Source organism: Periophthalmus magnuspinnatus, chromosome 7, assembly GCF_009829125.3.
Source record: "Periophthalmus magnuspinnatus isolate fPerMag1 chromosome 7, fPerMag1.2.pri, whole genome shotgun sequence".
In the NCBI taxonomy this organism is placed as follows: Eukaryota; Metazoa; Chordata; class Actinopteri; order Gobiiformes; family Gobiidae; genus Periophthalmus; species Periophthalmus magnuspinnatus.
This window is the reverse complement of record NC_047132.1, coordinates 9108044-9126761: the sequence shown is the minus strand read 5'-3', so window position 1 is coordinate 9126761 and position 18718 is coordinate 9108044. Positions and strand designations below refer to the sequence as shown.

The window sequence follows — 18718 nt, the reverse complement described above, 5'->3', positions numbered from 1 at the left end:
CTTTGGAACATTCCAGGCATCGCAATAACATCTCCATGGAAACAAGGATCTGTGTAATCGCTCAGTGGTCCAGGTAGGCTCCATAGTGGTCCATGGGTGTGTACTAGTCTATGTGTCTTATACTTGTTCTGATACAGCTCAAGATCATTTTAAAGCTGTTGAAGAAAGGTTAATTTCTGTCTTGTGAATGTGACTTTTTGAGTATCGATACTTGCTCAAATGAGTATCTTGTTTCAATACTAGTTTTAGTATTGACTAATATCTGATTTTCAATCCTTTTGACATCCCTAAATGTGAAAAAGCGATTTGGAAATGCAGCGTCACACGTGTTTGACCATGTGTTTTTCATTTGTTCCATCTTCCTCCTCTCTCTCTCTCTCTCTCTTCCTCCTCTTCATCGGTTCTGTGTGAGCTGTCAGCATGTGCGGGGGCAGTTCTGGCTTTTTGGACCGGGGCTGAGTCAAGGGACGCCTCAGGAAATGCGTCAGGAAAAAGTCAAAAGTTTGGAGTATTAAAAACAGATTGAGGTCTGGTGAGTGAGGAGGATGCTATAACTGCCCTGTTATGAAATACAGCACTGAGACACGTTGAGATGTTTTGTGTCTTTTGCTAATGGAATTGTCATAATATGATCTATGGTGATGAAGGCTATTTATTTCTACATGAAAACATTATATGATGAAAAACATTGATACATTCAGCCTATGTAAGTAATGTATAGATAGGCCTGTCATGATAATGTGTTGTTTTTTTTTGCTCTAATGGGGAATTTGGTCATTTTTTGTAGTACTATAGGAATTACAATGCAGAGGGTCAAAATGTAGTACTATGACTCCTACTAAAATGCTTTTCTATTTATTTAGTGCAGGTTTTGTACATTTAGAAAAGAGTTTATTGGGATTATCAAGCTCTAGGATCATTATATGAGAATTAAGTAGTGTCAATATCGTGATATTTTTCTGTCTGACAGGCCTAACTACAGATGAAGTTTCAAATCGATATCTCTACATTTAAAGGTTCCCTATGTAACTTTCTGAAAGTGGCACGTCCAGTAGGGTCCATAGTGGTCCATGGGCGTATACTAGTGTACGGTATGTGGTTTTATACTCGTTTTGATACAGCTGAAGTAAAGGTTCATTTCTGCCCTGTTAATGTGACCTTTTTAGTATCAATACTTGCTCAAATGAGTATCAAGTTTCGATACTAGTTTTAGTTTTGATTAGCATCTGATTTTCCATACTTCTGACAACCCTAAATGTGAGAAAATACACAATGCAGTTATAATTGTTCAAGGTAATACACACCTTTTGAGCACAATATGGCATTGTCTGTTTATACATTATTCACTGATGACTCTCTCTTACTACAAACAGCTCAAATAAACAAAATGAAACTAACTAATACATGTTGCAATCATAGGATTTTTTCTTTCAAATACTTTTCCAAACATTCATGTGATGAGTTCATGTCTATGGCGCAGGAAAAATAAAGTATATCTAAAGTCCATTACACACAGGTTTGACACGTGACACAGTGAGGACAGTTTGTCATGGGACAGATTCAGCCGAAAGGAACGCTCTGTGAAACACCAGAATCAGACGAGGACAGAGGCGGACGTTATGAGATGAATAGAAATACTGACAATGAATTATTACAGCAACTTACCAGCTGCTTCTAATACAATTTAAAGGAACATTATAGAACTTTTTTCATGGGCGTCCACGAGCTGCTTGTCTCCATGACGATGTTATTACTTTATTGCTAAAAATAAATAAATAATTAAACTAAACTATGAATTAAGTGTATAATTAACAACAAATCCTCTCATCCATTTTTCAGTACATCTCCCAGGCCTATCTGAGTGGGCTTGCCTCTTTATAGATCTGACTTGTAACTTGTTCCAAAATCTTCTTTTCTCCATGGAGATGTTATTGCTAAGCCTATATTTCACAGAATGTAAAAAAATTTAGCAATCCCCAAGGAAACAATCAGGTAACTTTATCAAATCAAGTATTTTTTTGGTCAATAAAACACTTGGTATTAGATAAGGGTCTTAGATAAGTGTTAGGTCTATTAATAATCCATCTTGGTTTATAATGTATTAAGTATTAATTAGACAATGTGAATAAAATACATTTGAGGATTTTGATGTATTCTCACAATAACTGCACTTGTATCACTCAAATTTGCAACTATTCAGGATTAATACTTTTTTTTTCCAGTACCAAAGTAAAAAAAAAAAATGTATATTTTTTAATAATTCAGTTGTTATGTAGAACTCGATTTTGATACTAAGAAATAGACTCAATATGATTAAAATACCACAATGATAATAGAAAACACTTTTAGACAATAGAATTTTCAACATTAAATGGTAGTACTTTCTTTAATATTACCATGTGGCCTTGTGTGTGTGTAATCCCTCTGTCATCCAGGTAGGTTCAAAAATCTGATATAAAATGATACTAAAACTAATAAAATCACATAAACTGGATCAAATTTGACCTTTCTTGAATAGTTGCATCTTGAGTTTGATCAGAAATAGTGTAAGGCCACATGGTACAATAAACAAATACTATTATTTTGTATTAAAAATGACGATATTCTCTTAAAAACAGCTTTAAAAACGATCATTTGAGTATCGAGTCTATGCTTTTTCAAAATTGAGTTAGAAATTTTAGGGTCCGTGACACTAGTCTACATGTAACCCAAACTGTCCAAGTATAATGTGAAACACTAACTGTTCTTTTCCTATGTATCGTGTAATCTGTATATTTGTTATTTGTTTATATGTGAAGCACTTTGGTCGGCTGAAGTTGTTGCTTTAAATCTGCTGTATAAATAAACTTGAATTGAACTGAACTAACCAACCATACTGCCTTCCCACCTCTGTGCATCTGACAGTCCCACAGTAATCCCTTAGTCACTCTATATATATCTATATTTATCTATGTACAAACCCAGAACTACTGCATTTATAGGCCAGGAGTCACGTTGCATGGGGCTTAACTCTCACGTCCCCAGGTCAAAAGGTGCAAAAACTAATCCAAATATGATTTCTACCGGTTGCTTTACCTACATACTGTGTCCTCTTCTCTACTGACCTAAATGAGACAGTGAGCACATAGAAATGGCCCCATTTGTTATGTGAAATTCAAATCTTTTATAAAAATATATCTAGATCTATAATAAAACAAATTTTTAAAATCCATAAACAGGAAATATTCCAACCAGCACTGTGTAATATGAGAGGAACAAATATTTTTCATACATTTTAGTAAACTGGATGTCTCTTGAATCAACCTAGAAAATGGAAGCACTGATAGACCTGGTTTAGATCTCATGTAGCTCTGGTTTAGTCCTGGTCCAGACCTGCTTCAGACCATAGTTCAGACCCAGTTTAGTCCTGCTTTAGTCCTGCTTTAGTCCTGCTTTAGTCCTGCTTTAGTCCTGCTTTAGTCCTGCTTTAGTCCTGCTTTAGTCCTGCTTTAGTCCTGCTTTAGTCCTGCTTTAGTCCTGCTTTAGATCTGCTTTAGTCCTGCTTTAGATAATAGTTTTGTACTGGTTGAGGCCTGGTTTAAACGTGGCTTAGACGTGGTTTAGTCCTGGTTGACATCTGGTTTAGACCTGATATAGCTCAGATTTATTCCTGGTTTAGACTCGCTTTAGACTTAGTAGTCCTGGTTCAGACCTGGTTTAGACAATAGTTTAGACCTGATACAGTTCTGGTTTAGTCCTGGCTTAGATCTTATTCACTGATCTTATTCAGACCCACACTTTGATTTATAGCGGCCACATTAAACTATCTCTTGAAGCGTCCCAAGGCAAAACTCATGATCCGAGCTTAAACAGGGACCTCAAGTTTATCGAGTAGAAAAGTGAATTTTCTGTTTCTGGTTTGTTATTTTCCGCTGTGCAGAATTAAAATCAGATGTTTGGTCCGTGTTACCATAATCTAATCTGCTATTGCACAGGTCCTAAAACTGGTGTCAGAGCCAGGCCATACCCCGGCTTTACCAGGACTAAACCAGGTTTAGACTCGGACTAAAGTCCCAGTTCGCTCCGTGTTGGATTTGTTAGGTTCTTTCATCTTACATTTAGTTTAGTCCTGGTTCAGCACTATTTAAGTTTTTGATTTGAAATTACCGGTTTAGCCCTGTACAGTCCTGGTTTAGACCTCGGTTAGTCCTAGTTTAGTCTCATTTTGGAGTATATTTAGTTTAATAGGTCTAGTTGGTCCTGATTTCGACCTAACCCTAGACCTTGGTTATATTACTTTCTGGTTTATTTTTAGTTTGTACTGGGTTTAATTCTCATTCAGACTTGGTTTAGTCCTGGTTTGGACCTGGTTTAGACCTATACTGAGTTAGTTTCAGTCCCATTTTCCAGTTTGCCTTGCTTTAGCCCTTATTCAGTCCTGGTTTAGTCCTGGTTTAGTCCTGGTTTAGTCCTGGTTTAGTCCTGGTTTAGTCCTGGTTTAGTCCTGGTTTAGTCCTGGTTTAGTCCTGGTTTAGTACTGGTTTAGTACTGGTTTAGTACTGGTTTAGTCCTGGTTTAGTCCTGGTTTAGTCCTATAGATCTGCAGTCCTGGTTAGTAATTCAGGAAATTAAAATGGAAAAACATTTTATCTAAGTCAAAACAAAACTGCACTGAATATTTAGGAATAGGATTATTTCTGGTCTAAATGCCCCGCCCTGCGTTAGTCCACTTTTAGACCTGGTTTAGTCCTGATCAAAAAGCAGAATATTGACTTGCTGTGGCCAGTGCTTTCACATCCTGCCTGGACAGTCCGCCTCTTGTTTACTCACTGGTCTGAATGCATTAGTGGTTCTTTTCTCCGCAGGCTGTGATGGGAATACTAATGCCATTTTTGCAGCACTAATTCATCATTGGGGGCTTAGGATGTTGCCATGACGCTGGATCTACGTCTGTAACTCTCCATGTAACCTGTGGCAACACCGGCCAACCGCTGTGAACCAGGAAATGTGATAAGCCACTCACACAAAAGCAGCTAATGTGTCAGTTTGGATTGGTCTATGCTTCAGCACATCTCTGAACGACTGACAATTACGCCATTTTCTGTTCTATGTTATAAGGACGTTTCCACATCACAAACATTTTGAGCTTTGGAGATGTAGTCAGACTAATAATAAAGTGTTACTCGAACATGTGTGAATGAAACAAAACACTACTCCAGGTCTGTTTTTGATGAGGTAACAGCATAATAACATGACTTAAAGCTTAGGACCTTTGCGATTCGGTATAATCAAAAATCAACATTATAATTTTGGTCAATATCGTCATGGGCTGGGTAATAATCACATTTTAATCCAATAATTTAGACAGTAAACAGCTAATATATCACAATTTGGACATATGGAAGATTTGGGTAATTTGTGTAATCCTTATTTATAATATTGTGATAAGATTTTCAATGTTATTTACAGGCAAGCATCAATTTGCAAAGCGCTATTTTAACGCATCAGTAATTATCAGTTGGAAGAAGGCAGGTTTAATTATTTTTAGGACAAAAGAAAGACAAAAAGAACAAATAAGTCACACAATCTCAACAATTCTTAAAAGCACTGAATTTGATTTTTTACAAGTCTTAAAACCATGAAAAACAGAACTAGTTCATTTTAAACAGTTATTCCTCACTTACCTTATGCATTCTGAGCATCCTAATTATTCACCACGATGAGTTTATAAGCACTTTTCACAACTTTAAGAGACCAGTGCGAAGTGCCATGACAGTAAAGCTAACAACAACTACCATGCTAATCGTGCAATTCCTGCTTCTCACACAATAAAACACTTTAGACGCAGACAGTACACAGTGGACTCATTCTGACCTCAAGAGCTGCTTATCTGTACTAGGCAAGACCAATTTTACTCAAACACATGGAAAAAAAATCTGAAGTGTTGAAAAATGACACATTTTTAATCATGTGTAATTAATTAATCCTGACATCCTCACAGGACGTCCTATTGAAGTGAATAATAGTCTTCAGTCTGTGCTCAGTCTGTGAATCAGCTTTGCTCTTTTCTACAATAGAGTCAAAGGAGCGGCCAGCACCCAAACAGGGGACCCCACCCATACCCCTCCACCCAAACCCCCACCCATCCCCTCTCCTCCAGACACAAGGCACTCTGGGATGACATCATCACTAAATCCATAACCCTGATGGACAAGCGAAAGAAGGAGAGGGCTGGGTGAAATTATTTGGCATGGCGGTGATGTCATGGGTGACTCCACGCTCTCAGATGATTTAAAATGGCAGTTTGTTCCATTTAAGTTAAAACATTTAACATTGTAGGCACATTACCGGGGATATCTTCTCAAAAGTACAGAAGGATTTTGGTTTGGTTGCAAAATTTGACAGACATATTTGCATTTTGGCTTCATAAACAACAGTGGTTTTAGTCTATTTGATTGTAGATCTTGATTTGTGAAGAATATCCATTACCACAGATGCAAAGCACTAAGGGAAATTTATTCTAATGTTATGTTGTTTGTGAAAATAGGCCGGTAGTGGCATAGTAGTTAAGCGTTCCTTCACGAACACAAAGGTCAGCGGTTTGATCCCAGCTCCAACCAGCGCATACTGTTGTTGTGTCGTTAGGCAAGACACTTCACCCAATCTATTTATGAACACAGTGAGTGAGGGGTGATTTGGTGGTGGTGGGAGGGGTCAATGGCAGCTGTGAATCATTAAGTTAGGAGAAAGAATGATTAAGATTTACACTTACAACTAGTAAAGTGCCTTATTATAAAGTACAGGAGATAATCTACTTCAGCATGATTCATAACTGCTGTCCTTCTATTTTTAGTTTCACTTTTTTAAGCTGCACATGAATCGAAATTTGAGTTGGCAGGATTATCAAGCTGCAAAGGCTGCGTTTATGGTAATATAACTTCCTTGGCAAAAAAAACGAAAAATCTTGCTGTACCTGTAGTTTAGACCTCTACACACCTTCTGATATGCATGGGATTCTTGGATTAGTCAATCATATTTCGGTCTTTTCTCAAACGGTAAAGGTTCGATTTTATGTAAACTTAACTCTTGTGAGCTTTAAGCAATGTTATAATACTGCTACTTCCTCAAAAACATACCTGGAGTTGTGTTTTGTTTCATTCACACATGTTTCTTTCAATATCATGCAACTCTTTTTAATCTCGCTGCCCTATATATAACCCCATAGTTTCTATAGCGTCTGAAGACTTCAACACATTCAAAGGCCTTCTGATCATGTATATTCTTTCACTGCTCTCATGCTGGTATACTTGGGAGTCCTGGGGAGCCCTGAATCATACGCACTTTGATCATTTCATTTTAAAAATGGATGAACCCAACCAATGGCACTGCAGCTTCATATGGGGGTCATCACGGTCATCACAGTGTGTGTACACTGGTGTATGAATGTGTGTGTGTGAATAGATGAGTGGGTCTTTGACGTAAAAATTTTCCATTTCAAATTTACCATTGATATATGAACAATTATATCCCTATAATCCTAATTATAACTCTATTAAAAGGTTTCACAAGAACAGTTGGTTAAAATTGGAAAAAAATAGATACACTTGCTGTGTAATTATTCCAAACAAGGGTATACAGTGTTATTTGTTATTTGTGCAATTCACTGGTTCATTTGAGAGTCCCTTCAGGTTTTGTGTAATATTTAATCCACAGTAAAGACATATAAAGCCATGTTTTAGTACATTTCTGACGAATTGCCAAAATACTGTTTGAATATTGGCCTTGAGTTTTGGGATAATCAAAAATAAAATAATTTCCCAATATCATCCTGTGCTGTGCAGTAATCACATTTTATTACAGTAATTTTAAATCTTCAGTGATCATCTTGGGTCTTGTTCTACAGCTAATCATTTGTCATGAATAATTTGAAATTCTTTTGTTCTAAAGAGCACCAAAAAAGACACATTAAAAGAAGACATACTGTGCTTGTGTCTGCTCTATAGTTATAATCTATGACACCGTGGATCATAAATGTTACAATTTGAACATTTTAAATAGCAATATTCATCTAAAACAACTCGACATCCATGGGAGCTGACGTCAAGGTAAACACCATCACCACAAAGAGCCGTACAGCTGCTGGCTCCTCATATGGAGAGCTGCACATCACACTAGCGAGCAGAAGATTTTTTTTCATTTGTACCAAAATGACTACGCGACACTGCCAAATCCTACGAGCATCACTGATTAAGAAAATAAAATTGAAGAATAAAAAAATAAGTACAGAGGAGTGGGCGTATGCCTGTGGCAGTGAAAACGAGGATTGATCAGCAAAATGGCGTTTTGAAATAAGCGATTAAAGACTGCGCAAACATGCATGAATCACTCCAAATACAACTTTGAGAAGATAAATGAAAAGGGAAACAACTATAACATAGTTAAAAGCTCTGAAAAGTCTGGTTAAAGATTTTCAAAAACCAAAAATATTAAAATTGTAATCTATCAATACAAGAATACAGTCATTCTTCTGCCAGTCGCCAGTCCTTTGATTCCCATAATATCGCCTGTTTAATCCAAAACAGAAACAGATATTCATTTTTGTCAATATCGCCCACCAGTCCTATTGGATTATCTTACAGTGTTTAGCAGAGTTACACAGCGGAGACAGGTGACACCTTTTTATTGGGGCTGAGGAGAAAAGTGGGCTAATCCCTGATCAGAGCTTTATAAACCAGACACTCTCACCTGCAGCGCTCGGCTCATCTGACACAAAACATTAAAACACACGCAATCAAAAGCAGGACGAAGCTGAAACAAAGGAACTCGTTTTTGGATTAGAGGGATGATACAAGCATGGTTTTAATCTCTAATGCAGGTACTATGGACTGGGCCTGTTCTATATGTGGGAGTAAAATGTGACAGTTGGTGCTTGAATGTTGCAATAACGTTAACTTGCAATAACATTTCTCTGATTTTCCCCATGGAGATGTCGTTGCATTACCTGGAATGTTCCTTCATTATAGCTATCTATCCATGGAAACACATGGGTGACACTACTAGCTAAGTTACTGGTCAGATCTGTGGAAAGGTAAACCCGCTCATAGTAAGAATGCATGTTTTTCAAGTATGTCTTATTTTTTTTAGCAATAACATTAGATTATCTTTTTCAAAATCGAGCAGCCCAATTGTTCTGCATTATCACTTTTGCTCTAGCACTGGTTTTCATACATTTAAATCCCATCCAATCCCATTGTGACTGTCATCCAACCAAAAGCAGCCTTGTACATGTACATGAACTACATTAAATTAACTTGTTGTCTTGTGGGTTGGAAAGATGCCAGTGGAGCAGGTTTTAATCTGCGCTATGCAAAAGGTCATAAATCTACACAAACAACATGCAGTCTTAATGAAGCCTTTTAGGTCAAGCATGAACTGAACAAACACAGAGGTACAGTGGGACGGTGAACTTTAGCTCTGATGGAAATATATGGGGCAAACGATGATACGGAGAGGCGCCTCGTATTAACATTAGCATATTAGCAAGTGGGGTTTTAATCACAGTATTGGCCCCACCCCCTGCTGTGTATGTGATACATGGAAAAGCCATATATAGTAGTGCTGTAGTATGTAGTATTATATGTATATTTACATTTTCTTTACACGAAAAAGATAACAAACAATTGCACGTAAAGACGGGAGAGGATCTTTTTTCCATTTTTATTTTTATTTTATTATTTATTTATTTTATTTATTTCAATTGTCATGAGACCCTCGGAGTTCCAGCACAGTTCAGACTTTGGACATAGAAACTGGGCTATGTTTTTGGATTAAATTGTATTAAGGTAAAGTTTATGGCTTGATTGATATTCATATTTATTTATTTTGTATAATAGAATTGAATCGGAAATTGTGACTGTCAACAGAAGGCAAAAAGCTTGGATCTTCTTTCTTTCTATAATGTAAAAACCTGAATAATGGTCATCCTGGAACAGCTCCTCACAGTCCCCATACACACAGCTGGAGACAGATGATCCACAGAGACTGAGGCTACAGAAAACCAGATCTGACATGAAGAGTCTCAACATGAGGACAGTTAATGCTGTAAAACGCTCCCCACAGAGAACAAACTGCTGACTTTAAACATTCAAATGTGCGCGAAACGGGGGAAAAACAACTATGGTACTTTCCACTTCACCAGACTACATGCTGCAGTGCATTCACAATAATACTCAGTTCCACTGCTTTGCATTTGAGACGCACGCTACGAATAAATGCATCTGTGACTGGACTGTATCAAACCTAGAGAAATAATAAGTTGTGTGAGGTACCAGAGACTCATATATTCAAACCATAGACTGTATATACAAATGGACATAGCTAATCTGCTAACCGCTGCATTCCAAATATAGAGTGAGCATGGGCACACTTCCAGCTCTATTGACTCCAGTTAACTTTCTATTGAAAAACTGTTGCCCCTCTCTCCATAAATGCTGTCGTCAGGCTCCTCGTTTTGGTCTTAAAATGTTCGTATTAACCCGCTCTACAATTGTGTCCTGAACTCAAGATATGAACATTAATAACACACAAATCAGGCGCCGTTGTTCCCCAAGGTTGCTCCTGTCACGTTACCAACAGGTTTGATTGACAGCATTGCTAAACAGCCGCTCCCTACTAAACCAGCACTGTGGGCGGAAGGGGTGCTACCTTCAACAACCTCACTACGGATTGGCTCTTTGGTTGCTATGATACTTGCGGATACTCAAAAGAAACGTGCACATCCAACAAAATCCAAAATCCAACTTTCATATACTGAACGATAAATTGATATAGGAATTATTGCGACAGGCCTACTTGAGAGACTGGGATTTGTAAATATTTCTAGATTGAATTGGACCATTATCAGATCAGCGGCTCCCTGCAACAGATAACACTGAGATGAAGTTGGACCATTTTGTGAAAAGACACTTTGTTTGAGCTCTTTTCCAGAGTGACTCATCAGATCAGATGCTTTAGATTCCTGCATCCGTCCCCCGTCAGCGTGTCACATGACCAAGTACTGCAATACGAGAAATATTTAGTTCATGACCATTTTGCGTCAATAACTTCTGTTGACTTTATATCTATGTAGACCTGTCACTATAATAATCACTATATCAACTTATCATTCACTATATGAGAGATGAAACAATAGATTTTTGGGTTCAGTATTTACTCTGTGTACATTTTCTTTGCAATAAAGGGGAGATTTTTGTTATTTTTGCACTTTGAATTACTTGTGTGTACGAATTGTGCTGTACAAATACATTTCTATGGCTAAATATTGCTTAATTCTGCGATTAAAGTATTGCAGCTCATGCCACTTAATGATGTGATAGTGCATATTTAAAAACGCTTTACTAGGATTAACCTGCTTTATTGTTACTGTGTCAGAGGCATAAAGTAGTTTCAATATTATGGTTTATCGTTTTATTTCTCTGTAGCGATATATCGTGCTTCAAAATGTGTTATCGTGACAGGCCTATCAAACGTTTTTGTCATCACATTCTTCTAAACAGGCCAACATTGTAAATACAAATGTGTTCTTAATGTTTTGGCTGGTAAATAAATGGTATACGAGTGATTTCTTATTGTTAATGATCAGTTTGGGTTATATAGGGTTGTCCCGATACTGATACTGGCATCAAATCACCGACCCGATACCGCTCTATATCTTCGAGAGTGAGGACCCATAGATGCGAGCACTGCTGCTGTTACATGCAGACTGTGGAGCCTCTGCAGACACTTAAAACATGCTAATAATAACAGAAAAGACATTTGTGTTACCTCTTTGATACCTTCATTTAGCCTTTGGAGTGGACGATAAACTTGGTAAACTTAGTCTACTTCTTCACAATATGCGGTATCGAAGTGGTATGGGTATCGACAAGTACAATGAGGCCAAGTATCAGAGTTCATTAGGCTGTTTTCTGTATAGTGGGCACTGATAGAAGTATGTCTAGTTTTGTTTTTTTTAAAGAGATCAATCCAATATGAGAAAAATCATGATTCATTTAACTGTGAATCACCCAGCGTTAGTCTAAATTTTAAAAAAAGTAACAAATCAAAGTACTGTATCTCAGACCATTCAAACTCGATGACGCCAGCTCTGCTCTATAATTCACTGTGAGTCAATGACCGACGACCTCTCCTCTCTCCCTTCTCCCTCCTACCTAAAATAAAAATGAATTCAAAATCAATATTGATATAATATAAGGAACAATAAAAAGTCTAACAATGATGAACAAATGACTCTCCCAGACCATTCAAATTCGATGACGCCGGCTCTGCTATCCTTCACTGTGAGTCAAAGAACAGCTCAAAACAGCTCATGGGTCTCTCTCCTGTTTCCTCTCTCCTCCTCTCTTCCTCCCTCCTCTCACCCTCTTCTCCCTCCCCCTCCCTTCTTCCCTTCCCAGGACGGAGACACTAAAAACAGTCAGAGCAGCAGCGGAAGCACCAGCCTCTTGGACAATGGAGGTATTCTGAAGGAGGTTGAGAGGACAGAGAGGACATCGAGGACATCGAGGACATCGGAACCAGAGTGCAAAGATGCAGAGAATCCCAGCAAACTAAAAACATCATTAGTTTCTATGGACTGATCAGTAAAGGCAGGCTTTGTTTTGGGTTGCATAATATGTTTCAAAAATCAATATCACACAATAGCACATAGTATAGTCTAAGTCTATTGCACATGTGGCAAACTCAAGGCCCAGGGGCCAAATGTGGCCCTCCACATCATTTTATGTGGCCCTCGACATGATAAATTAAAAGGTATGATGGTCTTAACATGTCATTTTATGATATGAATGTTGTTACAGACATTTTTACATCTATGCAAATGAATATGCAATATTTGAAACTTGAATAAGTAATAAATACACAAACAGTTAATTAACAAGTTAAAAAAGTAGTTACATCTATTTTACATCTGGCCCTTTGAGGGCAGCCATTTTGCTGATGTGGCCCTCGGTGAAGATGTGTTTGACACCTCTGGTCTATTGCAACGACAAAGTTTTCCAGCTGATTTTTTGTCAATATTAAAGAAAGTACAGTTTTAAACTTGTTGGTTGGTCATTAATATACAATTCTCATTCTGATTCTGTTGAACACTGGCACATACTTAAAGCCAAAGTATCTGTATTAGAACTGAAATGATCTAGATTGTACTTATCAATAGCTGTTCTCAGTCTCATCTCTGAACAGTGTGTGAGTGCGACCACAAATTCTCATTAGCACGTGGATGTTAGCATTCAGCTGTGGAGAGAGTGGAGGCCGTCTGTATTGTGCTGAGACAAACATCAACAAACGTGTGGCTCTGAAAACACATGGCGCTGCACTGTCATCAAACTCCTCACACCGACCGCCAACTCAGACAATATTTGGATAAGGACTGACACAGGGCTCGAACAGAACTGAACCAAGATCTTAAAAGCAGGACTCAACCAGGACTCAACCGAGATCTTAAAAGCAGGATTAAAGCAGGACTAAAGCAGAACTCAACCAGGACTAAAGCAGGACTCAACCAGGACTCAACCAGGACTCAACCAGGACTCAACCAGGACTCAACCAGGACTCAACCAGGACTCAACCAATTTCTAAAACGCAGGACTCGAGCAGGACTCGAGCAGGACTCGAGCAGGACTCGAGCAGGACTCGAGCAGGACTCGAGCAGGACTCGAGCAGGACTCGAGCAGGACTCGACCAGGACTCGACCAGGACTCGACCAGGACTCGACCAGGACTCGACCAGGACTCGACCAAGGTCTAAAAAGCAGGACTAAACCAGGAATCAACCTGGACTGAAACAGGACTAAACCAGCAGTAAACCAGGAGTAAGCCAGGACTAAATCAGGCCTGGAACAGAACTGAACCACGTCGTCAGTCTGACTCAGTCCTGGTTTAGTGCTGATTTAGTCCCGATTTAGCCCTGATTTATCTCTATTCCAATCCAAACGGTGGGAGGAGTTCATCATCTCTATCTTTGCAATGATCCACCTCCAGGTTCGTTATGTAACTTTCTGTTTTTAGCTTCACAAAAGAAAATTTTTTCAATGCTTTCAAAACTGTTTAATACAGGCTCCACCGGCTGCGAGACCACAAGTTTTCTCTCTCTCTCAGCTTGGATTCTGCTCGTTCAAACAAAATGGTCAGGACATAAAAACTCCAAAAGAAAAGTGCGGATTGCTTAAAATAACATTGTAAAGATAAAGGGATTTGAACTGTTGTCACGTCACTTCAGTGAATGCAAATTAAGCTATAAAAGGCTACACAAGGCTAAAACAATATATATCAGAATGCATTACGTGGCAGTTCTTGGTATGGCTGAAGAAATTGAAAAAAAAAAAAAAAAAAAATCTCATATTTTTCAGGCCAATTACTTAGAGGTCTATTTTTCCAGATTTGGGTTAGGGCTCAATTGCAGTTGCTGTTAGATTTGCTTTCTGCTCACAGTAAAAGTTGTACATGTTATTGCTAAAAAATACCTTACAATCATGCATTCTTATTGTGAGCGGGCGTCACCTCTCCACTTGTGTGTCACCATGGAGATAGAGACGTTTAGTGTCAGACTGTTACATTCTAGATATAACATCTTCAAGGAGAAAACAAGATGGTAGGCTCTTCACTAGAAAAGTTACATAGTGCAGCTTTAACATTCCAGAAAAGAAACTACGGGACACAGGTTTCACATCTAAATCACTGCAGTCCTTGTCATTAGTCTACTACACCCATTCAGATTGTGATTTTGAATAAACTCTGAAAACTTGTACCTCATTGAACGCGCTTGATGCCTATAACCCAGGTCCCAGATATCATGATTTTTTTTTGCATATTAAGAGAGTAGTGTAGTCATGACAACGATAAGTCGATATAGTCATTATCGTGAAGGGCCTAGTTGGAGAGGTTTCCGTCTGACCCACAGGGCTCTGGTTAAGCTGCTGCTGCTGAGCTCAGACCTGGAAGTCTTTGATTTGAAAGAAGATCCTATCTACAAACACAAGCTTCACACAGACGTGGAGAGAGGGAGGAGTCAGAGGTGGGAAAAGCATCATAAAAGTACTATTACTGCAAAAACAAGTATGTTCCATTTCGGTGCTGTATCTAGGACACTTACTGCCAGCTTAGTCCTCGTTATCTTGGCGTGTGTCATCAGAGGTATAATACTCCCTACAGTGGAAGCATAGCTAGGCTGGACTGCACTCGACTGGAATGTACAATACTATCATGATGCGGTGAGGGTTCACATCTCCGGATGCTGGGTCCTGTACTGATGGTAAATACATTTCTTCTGTGTTATAACTCCAGCGTCTTCTCTTCAACTCTCGGGCTACTACCATTTATTCTACAAAATTTGAATTATTTAGATGTCATTAATGAAATTTTAAATGGTTTTGCCTTTGAAATATGCAAATTTCAAAAGATGCCAGCAATTATTTATGGACATGACATATGCAAACAACTGAATTATTTTAATGTACTAAACTTGGAAAAAAAAAAAATTCCAAGTAGTCGTACTGTAACTTCGAAATACAATTACTCAAGTACAAGAAAGTGAAACTACACTATATGTAAAAGTTTGTAAAGTAACTCAAGTAAATGTAACTGCTCCCTCTTGCCCTCCCCTGCTGGTTCCTGAGTGTGAGAGGAGGGGGAGGTTTTGGACGGAGGTGGAGGCTGAAATTCCTGTCTTATTTATGTAACCTCAGGAGCAGCCATCACATGCATTTGGGGTTGGTCTTTGCGTGTGTGTGAGGGTGTGTGTGTGTGTTTTACGCGTGTGTGTGAAGGACTCCTCTGATGGTGAGTGGTGACATCGCTTCAATAACGTACGACATCCTCAGGGAGCGACTAAAGTAAAGTCATGTGGAGGTTACAGGAAGAACTCAGCTGCAATTACATTTATTTGAGTAACCGTTTGAAATTCCACTTATATTTAGATCTGGAAGATTAATCGCGTTGTAATCTGAATGGACACAGTTAGCTAATCTCTGCAATGATTTCCTCCACAAACAACAAAATATCCTCTTATTCTGCATAAAAACTGCTAACCCTGTAGTTTAGATCTGAACAAACCTGCTCTGAAATGGGAGTTTTGTATTAGTTTGTCATATTTCAGTCTTTTTCTCAATTCTTCTGGACATGTTTAAATGAACTTTGAACAGATGCTTCCTATTAAAAAATAAATCGTAAATCTAATCACAATCGCAATACTTTACTTTGATTTCAACACTTTTTTTCCTTCTACTTCGGTAATATTACTTTTGATTCATAATGATTCATTGGTACTGGGGCACAGACAATATTTCTTTCTTACTAGTGACTCTTAGTGGCTTCATCAACCTAATTACGTAATGTCATTACTCCAATCAATCAAATGGTTTTAAAGTTCTTGCCCCATGCAATCAACTGTAATAATATACTTTATAACCTATACACCTATAATTAGACACTAAATTTGGCTATGAGGCAATTCATCCTCACATGAACCTAATGAAGCATCTTGCCCAAGGAACCAACGGCAGTATGTATTGCAACAGTCAACCTTCTGAGCCACATGCCAACCCATGACTCAATATTTCTAAGTTGTTCCCATGTAAACAAGAGAAATACAAAGGGAAGTTATCACAGTATCTGGACATGTTTGTTACTAAATAGGCTATTTGTGAATTAGATTGGAATAAAGTGGTAATAAAAGTCATAAGTAATAGTCATTCAAAAGCTAAGTTAAGGTATAGGCCCACATGTGAAAATTGAACAGCAAATCTTCTCTTAAGGGGGCAAACCAAACCAACCAATTGGGCCATCTGCCAAACAATGCGCCACTTAAAAAGGAGGTTTCACTGCTCATCCAAGCCGCTTCTTCAGTTCTGCTCAGATTACTGGTGGACACTGCCTTATATCTATCTGAAGAGAGGAGCTAATTACACTGAAACTAACACACCTGTTTGTTTACAGGTTCTGTTTGAAGGCTAGGTCTAATGAGCTACACCTGGGCCTGAGTCATAGTTTGCATAATTGTTCAGGCCCCTAATGTGTGCCCTCATACCCATTAGCGTGCTGGCTATATATTATAACTCCATCTTCAGACCTAAATAAAAGGAAAATAATAGTGGTAATCAGTATGATAACACATATAAGGCAGTGTCCACCAGTAATCTGACCAGAACTGAAGAAGCGGCTTGGATAAGCACTGAAACGTAATCACTCAAAAAACATTTTTCCCAGTTGACAGAATTGAATTGACAAGATCCAAGCCAACATGTGAAAATTGAACAGCAAACATTCTGGTAAGCAGGCAAACCAAACCAACCAGCTAATCCATCTGCCAGATAATGTCTCAACAAGTGTCTGAAAAACGCATCAATTTCCTCATGCTTCCTCCATTTTTAACCAACAGAAATGATACCGTTATATAAAAACAGATCTGTTATAAAATGATCATCAGACTCAACAAAGGAGAGAATCAGCCAAGATATGGGCACATGTGTGAGGGAAAAAAACGGATTTCACTACACTGGAAGTCCACTAATCTGGTCACCATATAACGGTTATGCACATGGCTAACATATGCACGTGACAAGAACGAATCTCAATAGCCTACATTTGGAGATGGGCCTAAACTGCAATCTGGTCAGCATATAACGAGGAGGTTACATTGGTTTAATAGCCTCTGCCTGGAGATGGATAAAAGCGCGCATGGCTGATTCATACTAGTCCACATGACTTTGATGTGGAGCAGAGAATCCATGTGACAGACACTAGTAATCAAATGCGTGTCTCATCCTTCTGCCAACATACTCACAAATACTAACAAATGACAGCTTTGCCGCCAATGAAAAAAAAAAAAAAACACTCGAAAGCCGTTCAAATCTGATGTGACAAAACGTGATCCTAATCTATGGACACTATTCACTGGATCAAGACGATAATCCCAAAGAGATTGAAGCGCAACACGTAGCAATTAAGCCAACATTGGACACTGGACGAGTTAGAAGCGACGTCTCCCATGTTAGAGGCGCGTAGCCGTTGGATCAACAGTTTTACGCACAGCCGCTCCAAACGTGATAGTAGCAGCGTGCTTTCTCTTACCGAAAACGGGGTGAATCCTTGATGCAGTCTTCAAAATCCACCGTCATCTTGCAAAGGTGTATAGTCTCAAACACGTTTTAAAATGTTGTGTTCATGTCAAAAGTAGAAAATGGTAAATTATGGCGCTGGAAGAATTATCCGGTAAAACGCGAACGCCGATGTCCTCCGCCTGTGCCGCGCGCTCCTCTCTCCCGCACTCCAAGCACTGGTCTGATGAGACGAGCCCCTTTCTGCAGGATAGACTCTGCGGGACGTTCAAGAGCCACACACAAACTCGGAAATGACAGCAACCCTCTCAGTGTACCATGAAGTAGCGCGTAAAAGTAACAAGTAGCGCGTAAAAGTAACACGAATTCATATTTTCAAGGTAAATTCGCAAACTAAACCATGTTGTGCACCCCCATGATATAGCCCTGTGACACTGTATTATAAATAGGTTAACGTACTCATTTGCTCAACTAATCCTACGTGTAATTACTACTATTATTTTCCCTGTGTCTCTCCCATAAAGTAGCGCGTAAAAGGACAATTTTCACGAATAAAATCACGTTGAGCATCTAAACATGTTATAGCCCTGTGATATCGTATCATAAAATGGGTTGATCTATTAATTT

General features: G+C 38.6%; 1 protein-coding gene across 1 annotated transcript in view; it reads right to left on the bottom strand.

Annotated features, from left to right (window-relative positions):
- acap3a (ArfGAP with coiled-coil, ankyrin repeat and PH domains 3a) overlaps window positions 1-18291 on the bottom strand; it is a 101744-nt gene extending 83453 nt beyond the window's left edge. Inside the window, exon 1 of the mRNA XM_055223117.1 lies at window positions 18105-18291. Within this exon, the coding sequence (XP_055079092.1) occupies window positions 18105-18151 (47 nt within the window). The 5' untranslated portion in view covers window positions 18152-18291. The remainder of the gene's footprint in view (window positions 1-18104) is intronic.
- Window positions 18292-18718: the final 427 nt, after the last annotated feature.